This window comes from Aegilops tauschii, chromosome 7 (assembly GCF_002575655.3).
Source record: "Aegilops tauschii subsp. strangulata cultivar AL8/78 chromosome 7, Aet v6.0, whole genome shotgun sequence".
NCBI lineage: Eukaryota > Viridiplantae > Streptophyta > Magnoliopsida > Poales > Poaceae > Aegilops > Aegilops tauschii.
The window spans coordinates 9925168-9948011 of NC_053041.3; the positions used below are offsets into that span (position 1 = coordinate 9925168).

A 22844-nucleotide genomic window follows, 5' to 3' on the forward strand; every position below is an offset into this window, starting at 1 on the left:
AGGAGGATTGTAAGAACTTTGTGATTGAGTAATATATTTTTCTCCCCCGCAAAAAAAAAAATCAATTCTGGAGGAATCAGTTTGGGAAGCCGGTTGTTTGTTAGGGCTATGGGCCTTGGTAGATTTAAGAAAGAGGCATTTGGGGTTATGCAACACCTTCAAAGATAGCAAATCTTATGTGGCAACCTCCAAAGGGTTTTAGAGGTTTTGGAGTGTACTACCATGTCTGATTCCTTAAAAACTTATTACCTTATATTAATTCTCTCTTATATTTCTCTTATGTTTGTACATATGAGCTCCTTTTCAATTTGACCTTCGTATGGATATAATTGAAATATTCATGTTCAAACTCAAACAATTTAATAACATTTAAAATCCATGGATTGTAAAAAAGAAGAAGCAAAACACCCGATCTTCCATTAGGTGTGTGTGTGTGTGCCTCTTCTTTTCGAACAGAAGCGTGTTTCTGACAAATAACATAATACTTCTGCAAAAACCATTAGTGACATAGTTAACTAAAGCTTCTCGTCATGCAAGCCCTAAAAACCATGTCAAAGTTCATATAAAATCTACCATGTGCAAACAACTATATTTGGTTAAAATACCAGTGATTGTCCTTGCTGATTACATAGCTAGCAATAAGCCAGCTAACTAGATTTGAACTAGGGTAGGAATGAAAAAGATTACATCAAAGTCCTTAATGGTCCCCCATGAGTATTCAACAAGTGTGCCCATGTCGGGGTTATGATACTTCAAGTCAGTCATGCAAACCATAAATTTATTTCCTTGATGAGTTTGACGCCAGAGATACGATGATCCGTCTTGGTACACTATCTCATCGTTGAATGTAGCTATCAGACGAATATAAGCCCGGAAGTTGAAAACATGGCGCTGCTCCCACCGTGGCGGGTTGTTGCTTTCCGCATCATTGCACATCCATATCTCAACAGATTCATAGTTGGGCCCTAGACGATGGACGGCTAGCTCACCGTTCAACTTAGCTAATCTGGATTCTAAATAGTCGCCCGCTTCAAACCATGGAGGACCCGTCATGATGCTGAATGATTCGTCTTCAAGACTAAACCGGACAAAGCACGTCATACTTGCATGATGAAGTAGAAGCGAGGGATCACATTCATACATAAGTGAGTACTGGTCAACTGTCCAAATCAGGGAACCCTTGAAGAAGGTCGCAATCCGTCCTGCTAGAAACGGGTACGGTGGTTGTGCGGCCGTCTCACGCCAGTATTGGTCCTTTCCGATAGTGAACACCTCCATCCCATGGCCACCCATGGCACGAGTTTCACGGTAGAAGAAGCGAGCGACCTTGTAGGCGTTGGAGCGATGGTCGCGCCCGAAGCCGAATGCTTGGTGTCCTTGTGCCACCAAGTGCCGGCGTGGCGCAACGCTGTTGGGGCTCCAAGGGAGCTCGATGATTCGGCTTGTGGCTGGGTTGAGCACACGCACGGTATCCTCGGCGGGTAGGAGCACGAGCCCGTCGCAGTGGGCGAACCCATGTCTTATCTTGGCCTCCTCATCAGTGAACGAGGAGGTGTCGTGCAAGAGGGTCGCGACGCCCTGCCGGCTCTCCTCCCACAGGTAAAGTCCCGGGGTGGCGATCTTCCCTTTGATCCTTTCGCTTCTGATACGTGGTGCGATGAGCAGGCTGCAGGGCTTCTTGACTTGCTGATGAAGTCGGTAGAGGTGCGCCTGAGAGAATGAGGGGTCGGCTCCGGAGATGGTGTCGCGCCAGGCCCCATTTGTTTAGGCCCTATTTTGTTATGCGTTCATTTTTTTTTGACACACCGGCCATTATGTGCACGTAGCATCCAAAAAATAAATTTCGCTTGAAGGGAATCTAACCCTGGTTGCCGAGTTATATAGGACGTCGCGTAAACAAACTAATCTAGCACCTGTTGCATGAAAAGGAAGCGGACAGTTTCCTTTTGTCATTTTTCGTCGGTCGTGTCCTTCATACGTGTCGCGGTTTCAATAAGGAGATATTGAGGATTTGGAATTTCAAACAACGTGGCCCAGAGATAATAAGGAAAGGAAAAGCGTGACAAAACGAGATAAGGAAGGAAGAGAATGAGGTAATTAATGATGAGATAATTGAATGGGATTCCCGAGAGAGACACATGATGCATATAATTATGATTGGCTGATTAATGATGGGCTAATTAAACATATTATGGTAATTAATGGTGGGCTAATTGAATGGGATTCCCAAGAGACGAGACATCATGTTGCATATAATTATGATTGGCTAATTAATGTTTGGCTAATTAAACGAAGTATATGGCAATCTCTGAGAGACATGCACGACTCCAAGAACACAGCCGTTATGATTGGCTAATCATAATGGCGAGTTAATTAAACAAATTATGGCTATGGATTCCCGTGGGGCATGCATATATGGCAACACGTGTTCTCTCGCAGGCTCCAAAAACACATCCGTTATAATAAAATCGATCCACTAACCCCTCGAACCAAAGGTAGTCTTCCGCCACTGATTTTTATCCACACTCTTTTTTTCTCACCTTCCTTTTGATGATTTCTTTGCTTGCTTGCATGTGTGTTTTGCTACTTCCATCTAGAGTCCCCAATTCATTCGCCGCAATTACAGTTTACCTACGTACAAATGCAATTTAATTCCATGTGAAGTCAATGACTGATTATTTACGAAACTCTTTAGGTTTGCATGATGAAGTTGGATTTGACCAAATAGATATGTTAAATTATGGAAGTTTTTCGCAATTAGTATCCAACTGGGTTGGTTTGCTTGCTGTTGTTGGTGCTGCAATTGTTATTCTAGGTTGGTTTGATTGTTGTTGTCCGCAAATGATTCAATGTTTTTTTCTCATCGGCGATCGTTGTCCCACGATTTTCTCGGCTCGGGAACATGGTTCATAGGAATTGTTATTTTTTTCCCGTTGCAATACACGGGCATTGGTGCTAGTATTTTATAAAAAAGTTGTATAAAAAGTTAAGGCATCGGTATTTCATTTTTTTTCTTTTATGTTTTTTCATGTTCTTTCTTAATTTTTGTTTTCATATTTTCTGTTTTCACCAATTTTATCTTTTCAACATATTCTGTTTTTTAGTTCCATTTTTGATGTTTTCTATAATGGGCCGCCGAGTCCGTGGGAGGAGCCGGCGAGGTGGGGTGACCTGTGACTGTTGCCCCGTGAAGAGGGAGGGGACGACTTGTTTCGAGGGAAGGTGGGTGTGTGTGTGGGGGAGCGGGGTGGAGCTTAAATGGAATTCCATGGCGCCCTAAAAACAAGAACCAAAATGCTTAATTCTTTTGTATGTAGACACACCTCTTACATATGCGCGGACAAACAACAAAGGACACATCACATAGGCGTCTGCCATGCCTGGCAGGCGGCACTGCCGAGGGTTTGACACGCCTAATTAGCAGGCGGCACGATTGACGGCCTGAAACTCCAACTTGACAGGCGCCACTGCCGCTGTACAGCCACGACTATTTGTCAGGCGTCACTGCCGGTGTATAGTCACGCCAAACAGGCGGGCGTACTTATGTTTTTGAAACACCAAATCTTAAGACGAATCACAACTGAAACACGCCAAACAGATGGTTGTGTTCAGATTCAAGTATTGACTATTGACGCCTATCACAACTGAAACACGCAAGACAAATGGTCGTGTTCAGATTCGAGTATTGATGCCTATCACAACTGAAACACGCCTAACAGATGCATCATCATGAGCTTCAGAGATCCTATCAAACACTGAAGGGGTCCTCATCATCCTTCTTCTCTTCTCCCCCACAAAGTCCTCCGTAGCCGTCATACGGTCACCATCATTGGGCACCCAAATATGCTTCGGCCTCCTCTTTGCATCCTTCTAGGCTCCGCCACCTATCATCTCTCTGGGTGTCCAAAGCCGGATGAGTCTGCCTTGGTTTACAAACAAAAGTATGTGGGAGCCGCTGGTACTCATCATTCCTCAAACTAGACCCTGGTCTACCCGAGCCGCTCCTTGAGGATTGGCCCTGTCGCCCCTCCCTCTAGTGAGGTTTTTCCGGGCTAAATGCTTTCTATCGAGACTCATCTGTTTGTAGTTGTAGCGGTTGCCCCTTCCAGGCTCCCTGTCATCAGATCTGTATGCTTTGTTGTTCTGGGAACTTTATATGCTCGGTTTTTCTTTGCTTCTCTGTATCGTATTTCATTTTTTCTTTTATGCTTTTCTTTTCCTGTTCCATTTTAATTTTTTTTCATATTTTCTGTTTTTCTACCACTTTTATCTTTTCAACCTATTCTATTTTATTATTTCCATTCTCATATTCTCTATATAAAAAAGGAGTGAACACTTTTTACGTATCATAAATATTTAAGAAATTGTGCGATTTTTTTAACACACCCATGAACATTTTTCTAAGCATGTGATATTTTTCTAAAGTATTATTAACAATTTCCTATATATCATGATTATCTTATAAAAAATGCGTAATTTTTTTACATTTCGTGAGCATTTCTCATACACATAATGATTTTTTATAATTCCATTATAATTGTTTATAGACTTATGAAAAAAATTAATGGTACAATTTTTTACTGAAATTTAAGTGCACATTTTTAGGAAAGGAGGACAATTTTTTAAAATCAATGTTGAATATTTTTCAAAAACACATAAAAATATTATAATGTGTGAACATTTTTCAATTTATTGAACATTTATTTCAGCAATTGCGTGAAAATGTTTTACATTTTATGAAAATTATTTGAAAATGTCATGAACATACTTTTTAAATCCATGGACATTTTTTTAATATCAAGAGTACTTTTTTGAGTAATACAATATTTTTTAAATCATGCCAATAAATTTACAAATTTCTTCAGAAAATACCATTAATAGTTTTTAAATGTTTGAACATTTTGGAATGTCACAAACATTATTTTGGATGGTATGAACATTATTTAAAAACTAGAGTAATTTAAAATTAAATCAACTTACAAATGATTTAAATTAGTTTAAAAGAAATTTGAAAAATTCAAATATATATATTTAGTGTGAAAAAGGAAAAAAATAAACAAAGAAGATTTTTTTTTTGAGGATCAAATCAGCAAAGAGCAAATTATCAAGACTTTGAACTTTTAGCAAATTGTTTGAGCTGATCAGCAAGCTAATCTATTTAGTTGTAGGTGCACTGCTTCTCCTGACAAATAATTGAATACTTTTGCAGAAAGGCCATTAGTGACCTAGTGAATTAAAGCTCATCACCATGCCCGCCTTTATGAAATCACTTGTCAAAAATCATACAATCTACCTCGAGCAAACAACTATATTTTTCGTTGAATGAACCAAAGATGACACTTGTTGATTACACACGGTAATAATCTAGCTAGATTTGAAGCAGGGTGGGAATGTAAAACATTAAATCAAACCACACGACATCCTGCCGCGAGTATCTAACAAGCCTGCCCATGTTGGGGCCATAATACTCCAAGAGATTCATGCGACATAATCTTATCTCCCTGATAAGTATGACGCCGTAGATAGTCTGATCCATCTTGATACACTATTTTGTCATCAGACATGGCAATCAGCCGAATAGAAAACCGGTAGTCGAGGATGAATCACACTGTGGATGCATCACATAGCCTATACCATGTCGATGCATCTCCCTTCAAAGATAAAGGGAAGACCTTCTTCTTAACAACATCATCGGGTATACCTGCAAGCTTAAATAATCCACAAACTTCATTCACATAGAGTAGATGTTCATCAGGATGCTTTGTTCCATCTCCTGTAAAAGTATTAGCTAGCAGTTTTTCTAACATACCCGAAGGAACTTCAAAAGGAACATTTTCATTTTCAGTAGGTTGAGTAGGTTGAGGAGCAATTCTTTGCTCTACTGGTCGGGGTGAAGATACCCCGAACAAGCCCCTCAGAGGATTACTTTCCATAGTAACAAGTGACAGTAAATTTTAGCACACTATATAAATTTTTCCTTACCAAATTCCACCTACCAAAGGCGCTTCACTCCCCGGCAACGGCGCCAGAAAAGAGTCTTGATGACCCACAAGTATAGGGGATCTATCGTAGTCCTTTCGATAAGTAAGAGTGTCGAACCCAACGAGGAGCGGAAGGAAATGATAAGCGGTTTTCAGCAAGGTATTCTCTGCAAGTACTGAAATGAGTGGTAACAGATAGTTTTGTGATAAGATAATTTATAACGAGCAACAAGTAACAAAAGTAAATACAGTGCAGCAAGGTGGCCCAATCCTTTTTGTAGTAAAGGACAAGCCTGGACAAACTCTTATATAAGGAAAAGCGCTCCCGAGGACACATGGGAATATCGTCAAGCTAGTTTTCATCACGTTCATATGATTCGCGTTCGGTACTTTGATAATTTGATATGTGGGTGGACCGGTGCTTGGGTGCTGTTCTTACTTGAACAAGCATCCCACTTATGATTAACCTCTATTGCAAGCATCCGCAACTACAACAAAAGTATTAAGGTAAACCTAACCATAGCATGAAACATATGGATCCAAATCAGCCCCTTACGAAGCAACGCATAAACTAGGGTTTAACCTTCTGTCACTCTAGCAACCCATCATCTACTTATTACTTCCCAATGCCTTCCTCTAGGCCCAAATAATGGTGAAGTGTTATGTAGTCGACGTTCACATAACACCACTAGAGGCTAGACAACATACATCTCATCAAAATATCGAACGAATACCAAATTCACATGACTACTAATAGCAAGACTTCTCCCATGTCCTCAGGAACAAACGTAACTACTCACAAAGCATATTCATGTTCATAATCAGAGGGGTATTAATGTGCATAATGGATCTGAACATATGATCTTTCACCAAGTAAACCAACTAGCATCAACTACAAGGAGTAATCGACACTACTAGCAACCTACTAGTACCAATCCCGGACTTGGAGACAAGAATTGGATACAAGAGATGAACTAGGGTTTTGAGAGGAGATGCTGCTGGTGAAGATGTTGATGGAGATTGCCCTCTCCCGATGAGAGGAGCGTTGGTGATGACGATGGCGATGATTTCCCCCTCCCGGAGGGAAGTGTCCCTGGCAGAACAGCTCTGCCGGAGCCCTAGATTGGTTCCGCCAAGGTTCCGCCTCGTGGCGGCGGAGTCTCGTCCCAAAAGGTTGCTTCTGATTTTTTCCTCGACGAAAGACCTCATATAGCAGAAGATGGCCATCGAAGAGCCAACAGGGGGCCCACGAGGTAGGGGAGCGTGCCCTGGGGGGTAGGGCGCGCCCCCCACCCTCGTGGCCAGGTGGGTCCCCCTCTGGTGAACTTCTTTCGCTCAATATTTTTTATTATTTCCAAAAATGACTTTCGTGGAGTTTCAGGACTTTTGGAGTTGTGCAGATTAGGTCTCTAATATTTGCTCCTTTTCCAGCCCAGAATTCCAGCTGCCGGCATTCTCCCTCCTTATGTAAACCTTGTAAAATAAGAGAGAATAGGCATAAGTATTGTAACATAACGTGTAGTAACAGCCCATATGCAATAAATATCGATATAAAAGCATGATGCAAAATGGACGTATCAACTCCCCCAAGCTTAGACCTCGCTTGTCCTCAAGCGGAAGCCGATAACGATAAATATGTCCCCATGTTTAGAGGTAGAGGTGTCGATAAAAATAAAATACGGACATGAAGGCATCATGATTTTTCTCATAACAGCAACATATATAGATATTGTCATATGATTTCTTATGCTCAAGTAATAATCCATTCACAATGCAGAGTACGAATCATAAACTTTATTGAGAACCAACAAACTATATTCTCAGTCATTGAAGCAATTGCAATTTATCATAACATTAGAAAGAGTCTATGTCAGAGCTTAATAGCAAGTCCACATACTCAACTATCATTTAGTCTTTCATAATTGCTAACACTCACGCAATATTTGTGGTTACGGAGTTTTAATCGGACACAGAGAAAGATAGGGGCTTATAGTTTCGCCTCCCAACCTTTTACCTCAAGGGTAATGTCAACAATAATAACTCATGCTCCCCTACATCCAATTAGATATATCTATCAGGATCTTTCCAACATACTGTGCTTGCCAAAGGATAAAGTGTAAAAAGGAAAGGTGAAGATCACCATGACTCTTGCATAAGGTAGAAGATAATAATTAAAGATAGGCCCTTCGTAGAGGGAAGCAGAGGTTGCCATGCGCTTTTAGGGTTGGATGCACAAAATCTTAATGCGAAAGAACGTCACTTTATATTGCCCCTTGTGATATGAACCTTTATTATGCAGTCCGTCGCTTTTATTTCTTCCACATCACAAGATCGTATAAAGCTTATTTCCTCCACACCAATCAATCATACATATTTAGAGCAATTTTATTGCTTTGCACCGATGACAACTTACTTGAAGGATCTTACTCAATTCATAGGTAGATATGGTGGACTCTCATGGCAAAACTGGTTTAAGGGTTTTTGGAAGCACAAGTAGTATCTCTACTTGGTGCTAAGAATTTGGCTAGCATGAGGGGGAAAGGCAAGCTCAACATGTTGGATGATCCATGACAATATACTTTATCTCAGATATAAGAAAACATAACCCATTACGTTGTCTTCCTTGTCCAACGTCAACTCTTTAGCATGTCATATTTTAATGAGTGCTCCCAATCATAAAAGATGTCAATAATAGTATATTTATTTGTGAAACCTCTCTTTCCTTATTACTTCCTATTAATTGCAACGATGACCAAAGCTATGTCTGCCAACTCCCAACAACTTTTAATCATCATACTCTTTCTATGTGAAGTCATTACTCTCAATAAGATCAATATGAACTCTTTGTTTCTTTTTATTTTTTTCTCTTTTCTTTTATTCACTCATGATCATGGCAAAACAATCAAGCCCTTGACTCAACACTAATCTTTATTATATAGCTCACGGACTCGATTGCATAGAGAGATCATAAAGCAAAAACTCAAAACTAGATCATGCCATAAACTTTATTCTACTAGATCAAGATACTACTAATAGGATCGAACTAAGAAAAACGGTAAAGATAGGAGATGTGATGGTGATACGATACCGGGGCACCTCCCCCAAGCTTGGCAGTTGCCAAGGGGAGTGCCCATACCCATGTGATTATGTCTCCTTCTTTGGTGAAGAGGATGATGGTGATGATGGGGTTGATGATGATGTAAATTGTGCCTTCAGCTTCTCCATATTATAATTGAGGAGAGCAATTTCCTCCTTTAAACCATCGACCTCCGATTCCAGCTTCAAGATCTTGTTACATAAATCTTCTTTGCTTTTCTGTCGAAAACGAGAAGGAATAGATCGATTGTTAGATAGTTTAGCCCTCTTAGGGAGACTAGACTTCTTGAACATCACGTGCATATCCCCAGGTTGAGGTAGAGGGACTTCATCTTCATCTGAGCTCGTCTCCTCCTTTCTCTTAGGTTCATAGTCCTCTTCTTCTTCCGTAGTCCAACCACAATGCTCCACATCTCCATAGACTTTAGGATTTGCAAGGTAATCAGCCACATAACTTTCTCCTTCCGAGTCCTGGGACGACATGTTGCTCAAATCTGCAGCAGGACGGCTCGAAACGAAAACAGAGGATAATTGTGTGATACAGGAGTCAAAACCTTCGAGAGAATATATAATGAATTTTTACCGACCAAAATACGTATCGTGCAGGAAAACGGAGTCCGGAAGGCACACGAGGTGCCCACGAGGTAGGGGGCGCGCCCAGGGGGTAGGGCGCGCCCTCCACCCTCGTGGAGCCCTCGTGTCCTTCCCGGACTGCTACTTATTTTTCTATTTTTCTAAATATTCCAAAACGGAGAAATATTGCCTTTAAAACTGTTTTGGAGTCGGTTTACTTACCGTACCACATACATATTCCTTTTCGGAGTCTGAAACGTTCTGGAAAGTGTCCCTTATGTATTCCTCCGGGGTTACGGTTTCAATAACATTGGTTTCAACATTTATAGGATTACCTGAGATATAATGTTTGATTCTTTGTCCGTTTACCACCTTCGGATTTGTGCCTTCGAAGTTGTTGATTTTTATGGCACCGGAATGATAGACCTCCTCGATGACGTAGGGGCCTTCCCATTTAGAGAGAAGTTTTCCTGCAAAAAATCTTAAACGAGAGTTGTATAGCAATACATAATCACCTACATTAAACTCACGCTTTTGTATCCTTTTATCATGCCATCTTTTAACTTTTTCTTTAAACAACTTGGCATTTTCATAAGCTTGGGTTCTCCATTCATCAAGTGAGCTAATATCGAATAACCTCTTCTCACCGGCAAGTTTGAAATCATAATTGAGCTCTTTAATAGCCCAATAAGCCTTATGTTCTAGTTTGAGAGGTAAGTGACATGCTTTTCCATAAACCATTTTATACGGAGACATACCCATAGGATTTTTATATGCAGTTCTATAGGCCCATAATGCATCATCAAGTTTCTTGGACCAATTCTTTCTAGATCTATTAACAGTCTTTTGCAAAATTAATTTGAGCTCTCTATTACTCAATTCTACTTGACCACTAGACTGTGGGTGATAAGGAGATGCAATTCTATGATTAACATCATACTTAGCAAGCATTTTACGGAAAGCACCATGAATAAAATGTGAACCACCATCAGTCATTAAATATCTAGGGACTCCAAACCTCGGGAAGATAACTTCTTTAAGCATCTTAATAGAAGTGTTATGATCAGCACTAATAGTTGGAATAGCCTCTACCCACTTAGTAACGTAATCAATAGCAACTAAAATATGTGTATACCCATTAGAGGCAGGAAAAGGTCCCATATAATCAAAGCCCCAAACATCAAATGGTTCAATAACAAGTGAATAATTCATAGGCATTTCTTGACGTCTACTGATGTTACCAATTCTTTGACATTCATCACAAGACAAGACAAACTTACGGGCATCCTTGAAGAGAGTAGGCCAATAAAAACCGGATTGCAATACCTTATGAGCAGTTCTATCTCCAGCATGGTGTCCTCCATATGCTTCGGAATGACACTTGCGTAGGATCTGTTCCTGTTCATGCTCAGGTACACAATGTCTAATAACACCATCTACTCCTTCTTTATAAAGATGTGGGTCATCCCAAAAGTAATGTCTCAAATCATAGAAAAACTTTTTCTTTTGCTGATATCTGAAACTAGGTGGTATAAATTTAGCAACAATATAATTAGCATAATCAGCATACCATGGAGTGCTATGAGAAGTACTTATAACATTTAATTGTTCATCAGGAAAGCTATCATCAATAGGTAGTGGGTCATCAAGAACATTTTCTAACCTAGACAAGTTGTCTACAACGGGGTTCTCAGCTCCCTTTCTATCAACAATATGCAAATCAAATTCTTGTAGCAAGAGAACCCATCTTATAAGTCTAGGTTTAGCATCTTTCTTTTCCATCAGATATTTAATAGCAGCATGATCAGTGTGAATAGTTACTTTAGAATCAACAATATAAGGTCTAAACTTATCACAAGCAAATACAGCTGCTAAGAATTCTTTTTCAGTAGTAGCATAATTTCTTCGAGCATTGTCTAGAGTCTTACTAGCATAATGGATAACATTTAATTTCTTATCAACTCTTTGCCCTAGAACAGCACCTACAGCACAATCACTAGCATCACACATAATTTCAAAGGGTAAATTCCAATCAGGTGGCTGAACAATAGGTGCAGAGATCAATGCTTTCTTAAGTATTTCAAATGCTTCTACACAATCATCATCAAAGACAAATGGTATATCTTTTTGTAATAAATTAGTCAGAGGCCGAGAAATTTTTGAGAAGTCCTTAATGAACCTCCTATAAAATCCGGCGTGACCAAGGAAACTTCTTATACCTTTAATGTCCTTGGGACATGGCATCTTTTCAATAGCATCAACCTTGGCTTTATCAACTTCAATACCTCTTTCAGAAACTTTATGCCCCAAGACAATACCTTCATTAACCATAAAGTGGCACTTTTCCCAATTCAAGTCAAGATTAGTTTCTTCACATCTCTGCAAAACTCGATCAAGATTGCTCAAGCAATCATCAAAAGAGGAACCATAGACGGAAAAGTCGTCCATGAAAACCTCACAAATCTTTTCACAAAAGTCAGAGAATATAGCCATCATGCATCTTTGAAAGGTAGCAGGTGCATTACATAAACCAAAAGGCATACGTCTATAAGCAAAAGTACCAAAAGGACATGTAAAAGTAGTCTTTGGTTGATCCTTAGCCGACACAGGTATTTGAGAGAATCCAGAATAACCATCTAGGAAGCAATAATGTGTATGTTTGCATAATCTCTCTAGCATTTGATCGATAAAAGGTAAGGGGTAATGATCTTTCTTAGTAGCCTTATTTAATTTGCGGAAATCAATTACCATCCTATAACCTGTAATAATTCTTTGCGGAATCAATTCATCTTTATCATTAGGAACAACAGTAACTCCTCCCTTCTTAGGGACACAATGGACAGGACTTACCCACTGACTATCAGCAACGGGATAAATTATACCTGCCTCCAGAAGATTTAGTATTTCTTTTCTTACCACTTCTTTCATCTTAGGATTCAGTCGTCGTTGATGATCACGAACCGGATTAGCATCTTCTTCCAAATTTATTTTATGTTGACATAGAGTGAGACTAATGCCCTTAAGATCATCAAGAGTATATCCAATAGCAGCACGGTGCTTCTTCAGAGTCTTCAATAATCTCTCTTCTTCATGCTCTGAAAGGTTAGCACTAATAATAACAGGATATATCTTCTTTTCATCAAGATATGCATATTTAAGATTATCAGGCAACGGTTTAAGCTCAAACACGGGATCACCCTTGGGTGGAGGGGGATCCCCTAGGATTTCAACAGGAAAATTGTGTTTCAGAATAGGTTCCTGTTTAAAGAATACTTCGTCTATTTCCCTTCTTTAATTCATAAACATATCATTTTCATGGTCTAGCAAATATTGTTCTAAAGGATCACTAGGAGGTACGACAATATAAGCAAGACCAATAATTTCATCCTTACTAGGCAATTCTTCTTCACGGTGTTGTCTACTAAATTTAGAGAAATTAAACTCATGAGACATATCACCCAAACCAATAGTAACAACATTCTTTTCGCAGTCTATTCTAGCATTGACAGTATTCAAGAAGGGTCTACCAAATATAATGGGACAAAAACTATCTTGTGGGGAACCAAGAACAAGGAAATCAACAGGATATTTAGTTTTCCCACACAAGACTTCAACATCTCTAACAATTCCCATTGGTGAAATAGTATCTCTATTGGCAAGTTTAATTGTGACATCAATATCTTCTATCTCAGCAGGTGCAATATCATGCATAATTTCTTTGTATAAGTCATAAGGTATTGCACTAACACTAGCACCCATATCACATAGGCCATGATAACAATGATCTCCTATTTTAACAAAAATGACAGGCACGCCTACCACAGCTCTATGTTTATCTTTAGCACAAGGTTTGGCAATTCTAGCAGTTTCACCGCAGAAATAAATAACATGTCCATTAATATTATCAGCCAAGAGATTTTTAACAATAGCAATATTAGGTTCAACTTTAACTTGCTTAGGAGGTGTATAAGTTCTAATATTGCTTTTACGAACCATAGTTGAAGCTTTAGCATGATCCTTTATTCTAACAGGAAAAGGTGGTTTCTCAACATAAGAAGTAAGAACAACAAGATCATTATAAGTGACAATCTTTTCTTCAACTTTAGTAGGTGCAGCTACTTTTACTTCTATGGGAGGATGATATTTAAACCACTTCTCCTTGGGAAGATCAACATAAGTAGCAAAAGATTCACAAAAAGAAGCTACTATCTCAGAGTCAAGTCCGTATTTAGTGCTAAATTTACGGAAAATATCGGTATCCATAAAAGATTTAACACAATCAAATTTAGGTGTCATACCTGACTCCTTACCTTCCTCGAGATCCCAATCTTCAGAGTTGCGTTTAATTCTATCCAATAAATTCCATTTGAATTCAATAGTCTTCATCATAAAAGAGCCAGCACAAGAAGTATCGAGCATGATGCGATTATTTTCAGAAAGCCGAGCATAAAATTTTTGAAGGATTATTTCTTTTGAGAGCTCATGATTGGGGCATGGATATAACATTGATTTAAGCCTCCCCCAAGCTTGAGCGATGCTTTCTCCTTCGCGAGGCCAAAAATTATATATATAATTGCGATCACGATGAACAAGATGCATAGGATAATACTTCTGATGAAATTGCAATTTCATTCGCTTATAGTTCCATGATCCCGTGTCATCACATAGCCTATACCATGTCGATGCATCTCCCTTCAAAGATAAAGGGAAGACCTTCTTCTTAACAACATCATCGGGTATACCTGCAAGCTTAAATAATCCACAAACTTCATCCACATAGAGTAGATGTTCATCAGGATGCTTTGTTCCATCTCCTGTAAAAGTATTAGCTAGCAGTTTTTCTAACATACCCGAAGGAACTTCAAAAGGAACATTTTCATTTTCAGTAGGTTGAGTAGGTTGAGGAGCAATTCTTTGCTCTACTGGTCGGGGTGAAGATACCCTGAACAAGCCCCTCAGAGGATTACTTTCCATAGTAACAAGTGACAGTAAATTTCAGCACACTATATAAATTTTTCCTTACCAAATTCCACCTACCAAAGGCGCTTCACTCCCCGGCAACGGCGCCAGAAAAGAGTCTTGATGACCCACAAGTATAGGGGATCTATCGTAGTCCTTTCGATAAGTAAGAGTGTCGAACCCAACGAGGAGCAGAAGGAAATGATAAGCGGTTTTCAGCAAGGTATTCTCTGCAAGTACTGAACTAAGTGGTAACAGATAGTTTTGTGATAAGATAATTTGTAACGAGCAACAAGTAATAAAAGTAAATAAAGTGCAGCAAGGTGGCCCAATCCTTTTTGTAGCAAAGGACAAGCCTGGACAAACTCTTATATAAGGAAAAGCGCTCCTGAGGACACATGGGAATATCGTCAAGCTAGTTTTCATCACGTTCATATGATTCGCGTTCGGTACTTTGATAATTTGATATGTGGGTGGACCGGTGCTTGGGTGCTGTCTTACTTGAACAAGCATCCCACTTATGATTAACCTCTATTGCAAGCATCCGCAACTACAACAAAAGTATTAAGGTAAACCTAACCATAGCATGAAACATATGGATCCAAATCAGCCCCTTACGAAGCAACGCATAAACTAGGGTTTAAGCTTCTGTCACTCTAGCAACCCATCATCTACTTATTACTTCCCAATGCCTTCCTCTAGGCCCAAATAATGGTGAAGTGTTATGTAGTCGACGTTCACATAACACCACTAGAGGCTAGACAACATACATCTCATCAAAATATCGAACGAATACCAAATTCACATGACTACTAATAGCAAGACTTCTCCCATGTCCGCAGGAACAAACGTAACTACTCACAAAGCATATTCATGTTCATAATCAGAGGGGTATTAATGTGCATAATGGATCTGAACATATGATCTTTCACCAAGTAAACCAACTAGCATCAACTACAAGAGTAATCAACACTACTAGCAACCTACTAGTACCAATCCCGGACTTGGAGACAAGAATTGGATACAAGAGATGAACTAGGGTTTTGAGAGGAGATGGTGCTGGTGAAGATGTTGATGGAGATTGCCCTCTCCTGATGAGAGGAGCATTGGTGATGACGATGATGATGGCGATGATTTCCCCCTCCCGGAGGGAAGTGTCCTTGGCAGAACAGCTCTGCCGGAGCCCTAGATTGGTTCCGCCAAGGTTCCGCCTCGTGGCGGCGGAGTCTCGTCCCGAAAGGTTGCTTCTGATTTTTTCCTCGACGAAAGACCTCATATAGCAGAAGATGGCCATCGGAGAGCCAACAGGGGGCCCACGAGGTAGGGGGCGCGCCCTTGGGGGTAGGGCGCGCCCCCCACCCTCGTGGCCAGGTGGGTACCCCTCTGGTGAACTTCTTCCGCTCAATATTTTTTATTATTTCCAAAAATGACTTTCGTGGAGTTTCAGGACTTTTGGAGTTGTGCAGAATAGGTCTCTAATATTTGCTCCTTTTCCAGCCCAGAATTCCAGCTGCCGGCATTCTCCCTCCTTATGTAAACCTTGTAAAATAAGAGAGAATAGGCATAAGTATTGCAACATAACGTGTAGTAACAACCCATAATGCAATAAATATCGATATAAAAGCATGATGCAAAATGGACGTATCACACACGTATATGAATTTGACTGTTAACGTCGCAGTCTGTGAGAATTGGGTGTTTTCTAATAAATTTATGAAAAGACCCTGGAGTACGACGTATACGCTCCACCCGCGGGGAAGCCTTGTGGCATCCCAGTATCGGTCAAGAATTTGTGTGAAACTAATCTCGCAGAAAACTTGTAGTTCAAGGCATAGTCCATTATTCAAGTTGTGATCTAGTGTAGCATAAATCTCTAAGTGGAAGTTCAACTTCACAGTCTCCACTAAGCACCGGTATATAAACAATGTTTTGGAACCAAATGGTGAAATGTGCCAATGAGACTTTGTGGGGGATTGTTGGAATTTGCTAGTGGTCTTTTGGCCCAAAGCCCAACTAAAATTCTGAAATTCTCTTGGCCCATTCATGCACACACGTGAGTGGAGTGAGTGAGGCTAAAGTTTAGTCCCACCTCATAAGTTGAGAGAGAGTTGCACCTCTTTATAAAGTGAGCTCTTCTACCACTTGTATGAGCATCAGAAGAGGAGACCTACACGCGCGCTCCTCCTCCTCGCCTCGTCACGACGCGCCGCGCCGCGCCGCGGGTTGCGGGATTGAGCCGAGCCGAGGACAGAGCTATGCACGTTGTCTACATTTTTGCTGCTCGGGAAAAATTAATGAGTCATTAATTAATAATTAACGGACGCGTTAATTACTGAACCGTTTCCGTTTCCGATTCTTTTGGATCGTGACGACTCGGAAGTGGGGTTTACTCCCACGACCTACCCGGCCCGCACTATATAATCAGGCAGACGTCTACCCTGGCCGCCGCCGCTTCGTATGGTTTCTCACCACCGTTCCAGATCATTGTGCCGCCAAGCAAGTCTTCTCCATCCCTCTTTTCGGCGTGCACCGGGAGAAGGGGCAGCAGGCCTCCGGAACCCCGCCTCTCGTGATCCTGTACGGGAGAGGGGCGATCAGGTTTTTGGGGAACGCACTCGCGCGATTGCTGGCAGCGACGACTTCACGAACGATGACTTCTTCCCCGACCTCGGCAACCTCATCCTCGACGACATGGGCGACAACGTCAACGTCGGCGGTGCTGCTCCCGCTGCACCGTATGTGATTCTATCCTTCCTGTTCGAGATCGTGGTAGAATTCATGTTTCTAGTATGTGCCCTAGATGTGATATGTTCATCTGCTATGCTAGTTCGCATGATCAGTTCAATCTCTGCTACTGTAGTCATGATTTATCTTCTATTTATTCGGATTAAATCCCGTAGTAATTTGCTCATATTTCCAACAGAGGAGACATTCCCGTCGACTACATAAGCTTCTGGGATGACTTCGTCAATCTCAAAATGATATGTCGGCTTAGTCTCTCGAAGGCGCTTGTAAGGGTAGGGTGTGTGCGCGCGTTCATAGAGGTGAATGTATGTGCATAGGTATAAGCGTTTGTATTTGTACTGTATCAGAAAATATTAGCGTCTCGCAAAATATCATGATGAAATAATATCACACAAAAAAAATAGTACTCGGAGCAACTCCAACGCGCGGACCCAAACAGACGCACATTTTGTTCATTTTTTGTCTATTTGGGTCGTCCATCCCCTTGTTGTTTGCCCCTTGCGTTTGGGTCGGCCACCCGCTCGTTGCGTGCCCCCTTTTGCGTTTGGGTCAGCCGTGACTCCAACCTGCGGATGCATTTTCGTCCTCGTAGCCGGCCTGCCATGTTTTGTACCTTGTCATGCGAGTCCATTTGAGTCGAACGGCTTGTGGGCGTCTATTTGAAAATGAAATTGTGGAAAAAGAACTCGTCGACAGAGTCCATTTGTACCTTGCGGGCAAATCGCCGAACAACCTGCAGGCGTTGTTGAAGAAGCTGGCCGTTGAAGATTCATGTCCGTGTCCGATGAGCATGGCGGCGTCCGAAGAGGGAGGACACCGCCCTTCCTCCGCTTCAGGCAGAGCCGGCGGGCGGGGCGAGGTGGTGCTATCGTCGACGGTGCGGCGAGGCGGTGGTGGCGGCGAGGTTGGAAGGTGACATGCTGCGGGGGAGTATATGGGTGCGGACGGTTGGCCTGGGCACCGGAACTGGGCGGCAGCGGCGGCGATAGGATGGGGCGACGCTGAAAAAGAATGGCCTATGTGCCACCGACTGGTGGGCCAGGAGAGAAATAGGTGGATGTCGCACGCGTCCGTCGGGTGTCCGTCGGACCCGAACTTTTGAGTTGGAGTTGCTCTCATACTTTCGAGCACTTTTGAGTTTTGAGTACTGATTTTGTTAGTACTGACTCGTCGTTGGCCTGAGTGTTGCGAGGTGGTTTCCCCTCCCCATCCATTCTGATCCCCTTCCCTTCCGGCCACACTCCCCCGCTAGCTAGCTACCCATTGACCGTGCCGGTGATCACCGGCCAAGGAAAGGGAGACCGATGGAGGCGGCGATAATCGGCGCGCTGCTGAAGACCACGCTGCCGAAGGCCCTCTCGGCGCTGGGCGGGAGCAGGGACGTGCGGTCCATCCAGTCGGAGCTCAGGTACATCGAGGCCACCATCCAAGACCACCGCAAGAAGACCGGCGGCCGGGACACGAGCCACCTGCGGGCGGCGTGGATCCGGGACCTCACGCTCTTCGCCTTCGACATCGAGGACTGCGTCGACCGCTTCCTGCGGCAGGAGATGCCGCCGGAGGACGGCGAGGCCGGCTTCCTCCGCCGCTCCGCCCGCGCCGCCAGGAGCACGGTGTTCACCCGCACGTTGTTCTCCCTCAGGATCCGCAAGCTCAAGGCCAGATCCGAGGAGATTCACCGGCGCCTGAAGCGCTACATCGAGGAGGAGACGGCGGAGGCGACGACGCCAGACTGCGGCGCGGCGTCGGTCCCTTCTGCTCGATGCGGTGCTCCGGCGGCGGCCGTGGGGATGGACGAGCCTCTTGGGGAGCTTCTTGAGCTCGTCCGGGAGCCTGGGACGCCGTCAGAGGGGAAGCTCAGGGTGATCTCCGTCGTCGGCTTCCATGGCATGGGCAAGACTCTTCTTGCCCACCAGGTGTTTGATCACGGCGATGTGCGCCGCCTGTTCCCTATGCGCGTTTGGGTTTGCGCGGCGGGCAAGGGCACGCCGGAGGTTCTCAAGGAGATGCTCGATCAAGTGCTCCAGAGTGGTGCGGGCACCTCCGCCGATGGTGCCCGGCAGGTTGACTCTGCACCTGTGGCCACGACGACCACTTCCAACGCCAACGGCGCCGTCCCAGAGGTTGAGGAAAATGGTGTTGAGCAAGTCCAGAATGGTGAGAGTGCCTCAGTCAGTGTTGCCCACGGCATCAGTACATGGCGCCAGTGCCTCCAAGCAGTTTGGTGGACTCTGGCGACGATAATGCTGTACATCTTGTCCCCGGCGTTCACCGTGGCGAACATGGTGCAAGCCTCTTCTCTCCAAGTTGAGTCTGCAGACATGCATAGCGCTACTGCAAATGCGAGTATCTCCACAAGCACCAAGATCGTTGCACAAGTTGATGGGAACAAGAATGTCCAGATGAAGAGGCAAGCTGACCGGGGCAAGGCTATTCAGGAGGGCACTCACGCTCACCAGGACGCTGTAGATGATACGACGCTCATCGAACAACGTCTAGGATCATACCTGAAGAATAAAAGGTGATCTTTTGTTTTTGTTGATTAATTTTCTCTACACGCATATATACAAGTTCACAGCTTACACATATAAAAGATACTCTGTGCTATGGAATAATTTGGTAAATCTATACTACTGTAATTTCAACAGCTAAATGAGTTCTTCATATGTAACCAAGAATTTACAAGAATAGTTGCTCTGGACAATCTTTTGTAGGAGTATGTATGAAGTGATTAATTCTGACATAGAAATCTAAGTGGAAACATTTAAACTCAACTCTGTTTTGTAAGATCTAGTTCTGATTGTTCGGTCAGTCTCGAGAGTAAGTTTAGTTAGTATATTACTTACTATTTAGTCCGTCTCAAGATCTATTTAGCTGCAGAGGAGAAGGGATATACTATCACTTACTATTTTTATTTCCTTAATTTACGTCTTGTAGGTATTTGATTGTAATTGATGGCATGCAAACAGAAGAGTTGTGCAACATAACATCTGTATTCCCTGTGGATGACGGAGTGGACAGCAGAGTTATTGTGACGACAACCATTAAGAAAATAGCAAGACGCTGCAGCTCTGCCAATGGCCGTGTGTACAAAATGAAAACACTTGACGACAATGATTCAAGAAAGCTGTTCTTCGAAGTATTTTCCAAGGGTAAATATTCAGTTGCAGATGCAACGGAGTTGAAAGCATCTGCCCTCCTGGAGAAATGTGGCGGCCTACCGCTTGCCCTTGAAAGCAAAGCAAAGTTTCTGAAGAGTGAGGAAGACCTGACAAAGAGTAAATGTGAAGATGCCTGCCGCAAGCTTTGTGCTCCAGAAAGATGTGATGACACATTGGGAAGAATGCATGGGGTTCTCGTCAGCAGCTACGAGAGTCTATGTAGCCTTGTTCTCCAGCAGTGCTTGCTATATTTCTGTATGTTCCCGCGTGGCCATCGTGTCAGGCGGAATCCTCTAATCAGGCGGTGGCTGGCGGAAGGACTTGTGCATGTACAACCAGGGGATGCAGTGAGCACAACACCCCAAGACATCGCAATTGAGAATTTGGAGACCCTGATTGACCGCAGTATCATTCAGTCCACGGAAGTGAGCACCTGTGGGCATGTGAAGAGATGCCAACCTCCTGGGATGATGCTCGAGTACATTGTCCGCAAGTCCATGTCTCAAAATTTCATCACCTTGCTTTGTGGTGAGAGTGAGACGACCGGAGAATGGGACTACGTTCGCCGACTTTCTCTCCATGATTACTGTGCTGAAAAACTGCCCAAGGGCTTATCTCGTCTGCGGACCCTGGCGGTATTCCCTACCGGGGATGCTGCTAAACACGGACCTACATTGAATTTTGCCAAGTATGACCTACTGCGAGTGTTGGATTTAGAAGAATGTGATGGTCTGAATGACGGGCACCTCCAGAACATATGCAACCTTGTGTTTCTGAAATATCTGAGCCTCGGGGGGCGCATTAGTGAGGTTCCAAAGAAAATTGCCAAGCTGCAATGGTTGGAGACACTGGACCTGAGAAGAACAAAGATAGAGAAGGTGCCCATAGAAGTCATCCAGCTCCCCCAATTAAAACATCTCCATGGCAAATTTCAGCTTATTGAAGGTGACTGCGGAAAGATAAATCCAGAGTACTTGTCTAAGAGATGTACCCTGGAGACACTTTCAGGATTTGTTACAGGAGAGAGCGAAGGATTTCCACAGCTGATGAGGCACATGAAGCGGCTGAGGAAGGTGAAAATATGGTGTGAATCCACCGCAAGCAGAAGAAACCTGAACCAACTTGAAGAAGCCATTAAGGTGTTCATTCGTGATGGGAACGAATGGCCTCATCGCTCCCTATGCATTGACTTCCAAGAATGCTCAGACCCATTCTTGGGTTCTCTGAAGGCCCCTGGCAGTCTTGCCTCGCTGAAGCTGCGCGGCAAACTCAGCGGATTCCCTCAGTTTGTTACGAAGCTGAACAGAATCGAGGAGCTGTGTCTGTCGTCGACTAACCTAAGCCGGGGTGTTCTTCTATCTGGGAGTCGTCTGGATACACTTAAGTATCTGAAGCTGATCGAAGACAACATCGGGCCTCTCGAAATACGCCACGAGCACTTCCCAAGCATCCGGCGCATATGGCTCGTCGGCGTGAAAAGTCTGCACTCTGTAACGACCGGAGCTCTGCCACATCTTACTTCGCTTCATATGATCTGTGAATCTTTAGATGGTCTTGCTGGCATCGAAATCAGACGCCTAGAAGGATTAAAGGAAATCAGGCTGCATTCTGCAGTCGATCAAGGAACAAAAGATGCATGGAAGAAAACTGCAAGGAGCCACCCGAAAAGGCCTGACGTTCTTCTTCACTGACTACTGTTCTGTGCTGGGTCGATGTATCTCTTCAAAGTTATGTAGATTACTTGGTTCCAATTGTTGGTTTTAGGACAGAGATAGTCATTTCTATTACTTTTTTTATTGTTACTACACAATCATCTGTGTGTGGCAACGGGAGCATAGTATTTTAATAGATTAGCCCGTGATTTACATATCCATATAAATGTGATTGTGTAAATAAAGTATTTTATTTGGTAAGCATTCATTGACTTACCAAAGAAAACATAAGGGCAGTGCTATGTGTCATCGAGTGATAATGTAAAAAAGATTGACTGTCTCGCCCGCTGTTGGATGGAGCCCCGAATAGCCGCCTGATCTCTCCTGAGCGCCGGTCTTTGCAACAAGGCTTTTTTTTGAGGGAGTCTTTGCAACAAGGCTAGTGTTACGCTCGGCCCTATGCAACCGGAGCCTTGTTGCAATCTTCCCGGACCGCTTTTTTCCTTCTAAACAAGGCCTTTGTTGCAGTCGCAACAAAGACTGTAATACAATCCCATGATTGATTTGTTTTCTCCTTGTCCTTTTATCCTTTGAAACAAAGCCTCTTTTCCGATCGCAGCAAAATCCCATCAATTTGTTGACAAAGGAAACACTAGTGTTCCTACCATCTAACCCTT

General features: G+C 42.8%; 2 protein-coding genes across 2 annotated transcripts; one reads left to right on the forward strand and one right to left on the reverse strand.

The window, feature by feature from the left end:
* Positions 1-651: 651 nt before the first annotated feature.
* Positions 652-1764, reverse strand: LOC109776237 (F-box/LRR-repeat protein At2g43260-like; the record flags this gene model as incomplete). The annotated part of the gene is made up of 1 exon (XM_020334900.1): positions 652-1764. A coding segment is annotated over one exon (1113 nt), but the record flags the coding sequence as incomplete, so codon positions are not given.
* Positions 1765-18500: 16736 nt separating this feature from the next.
* LOC109748545 (disease resistance protein RGA4) lies at positions 18501-22453 on the forward strand. Its single transcript, XM_020307578.4, has 2 exons — positions 18501-19875; positions 20292-22453. The coding sequence occupies exons 1-2, from the start codon at positions 18659-18661 to the stop codon at positions 22204-22206; spliced, it is 3132 nt and encodes a 1043-aa protein (XP_020163167.1). The 5' UTR covers positions 18501-18658; the 3' UTR covers positions 22207-22453.
* Positions 22454-22844: the final 391 nt, after the last annotated feature.

Coding starts and splice junctions, on each gene's coding strand:
- LOC109748545 (XM_020307578.4), top strand. CDS start 18,659: ATGGAGGCGGCGATAATCGGCGCGCTGCTGAAGACCACGCTGCCGAAG. Junction 19,876..20,291: donor TCATACCTGAAGAATAAAAG/GTGATCTTTTGT, acceptor TACGTCTTGTAG/GTATTTGATTGTAATTGATG.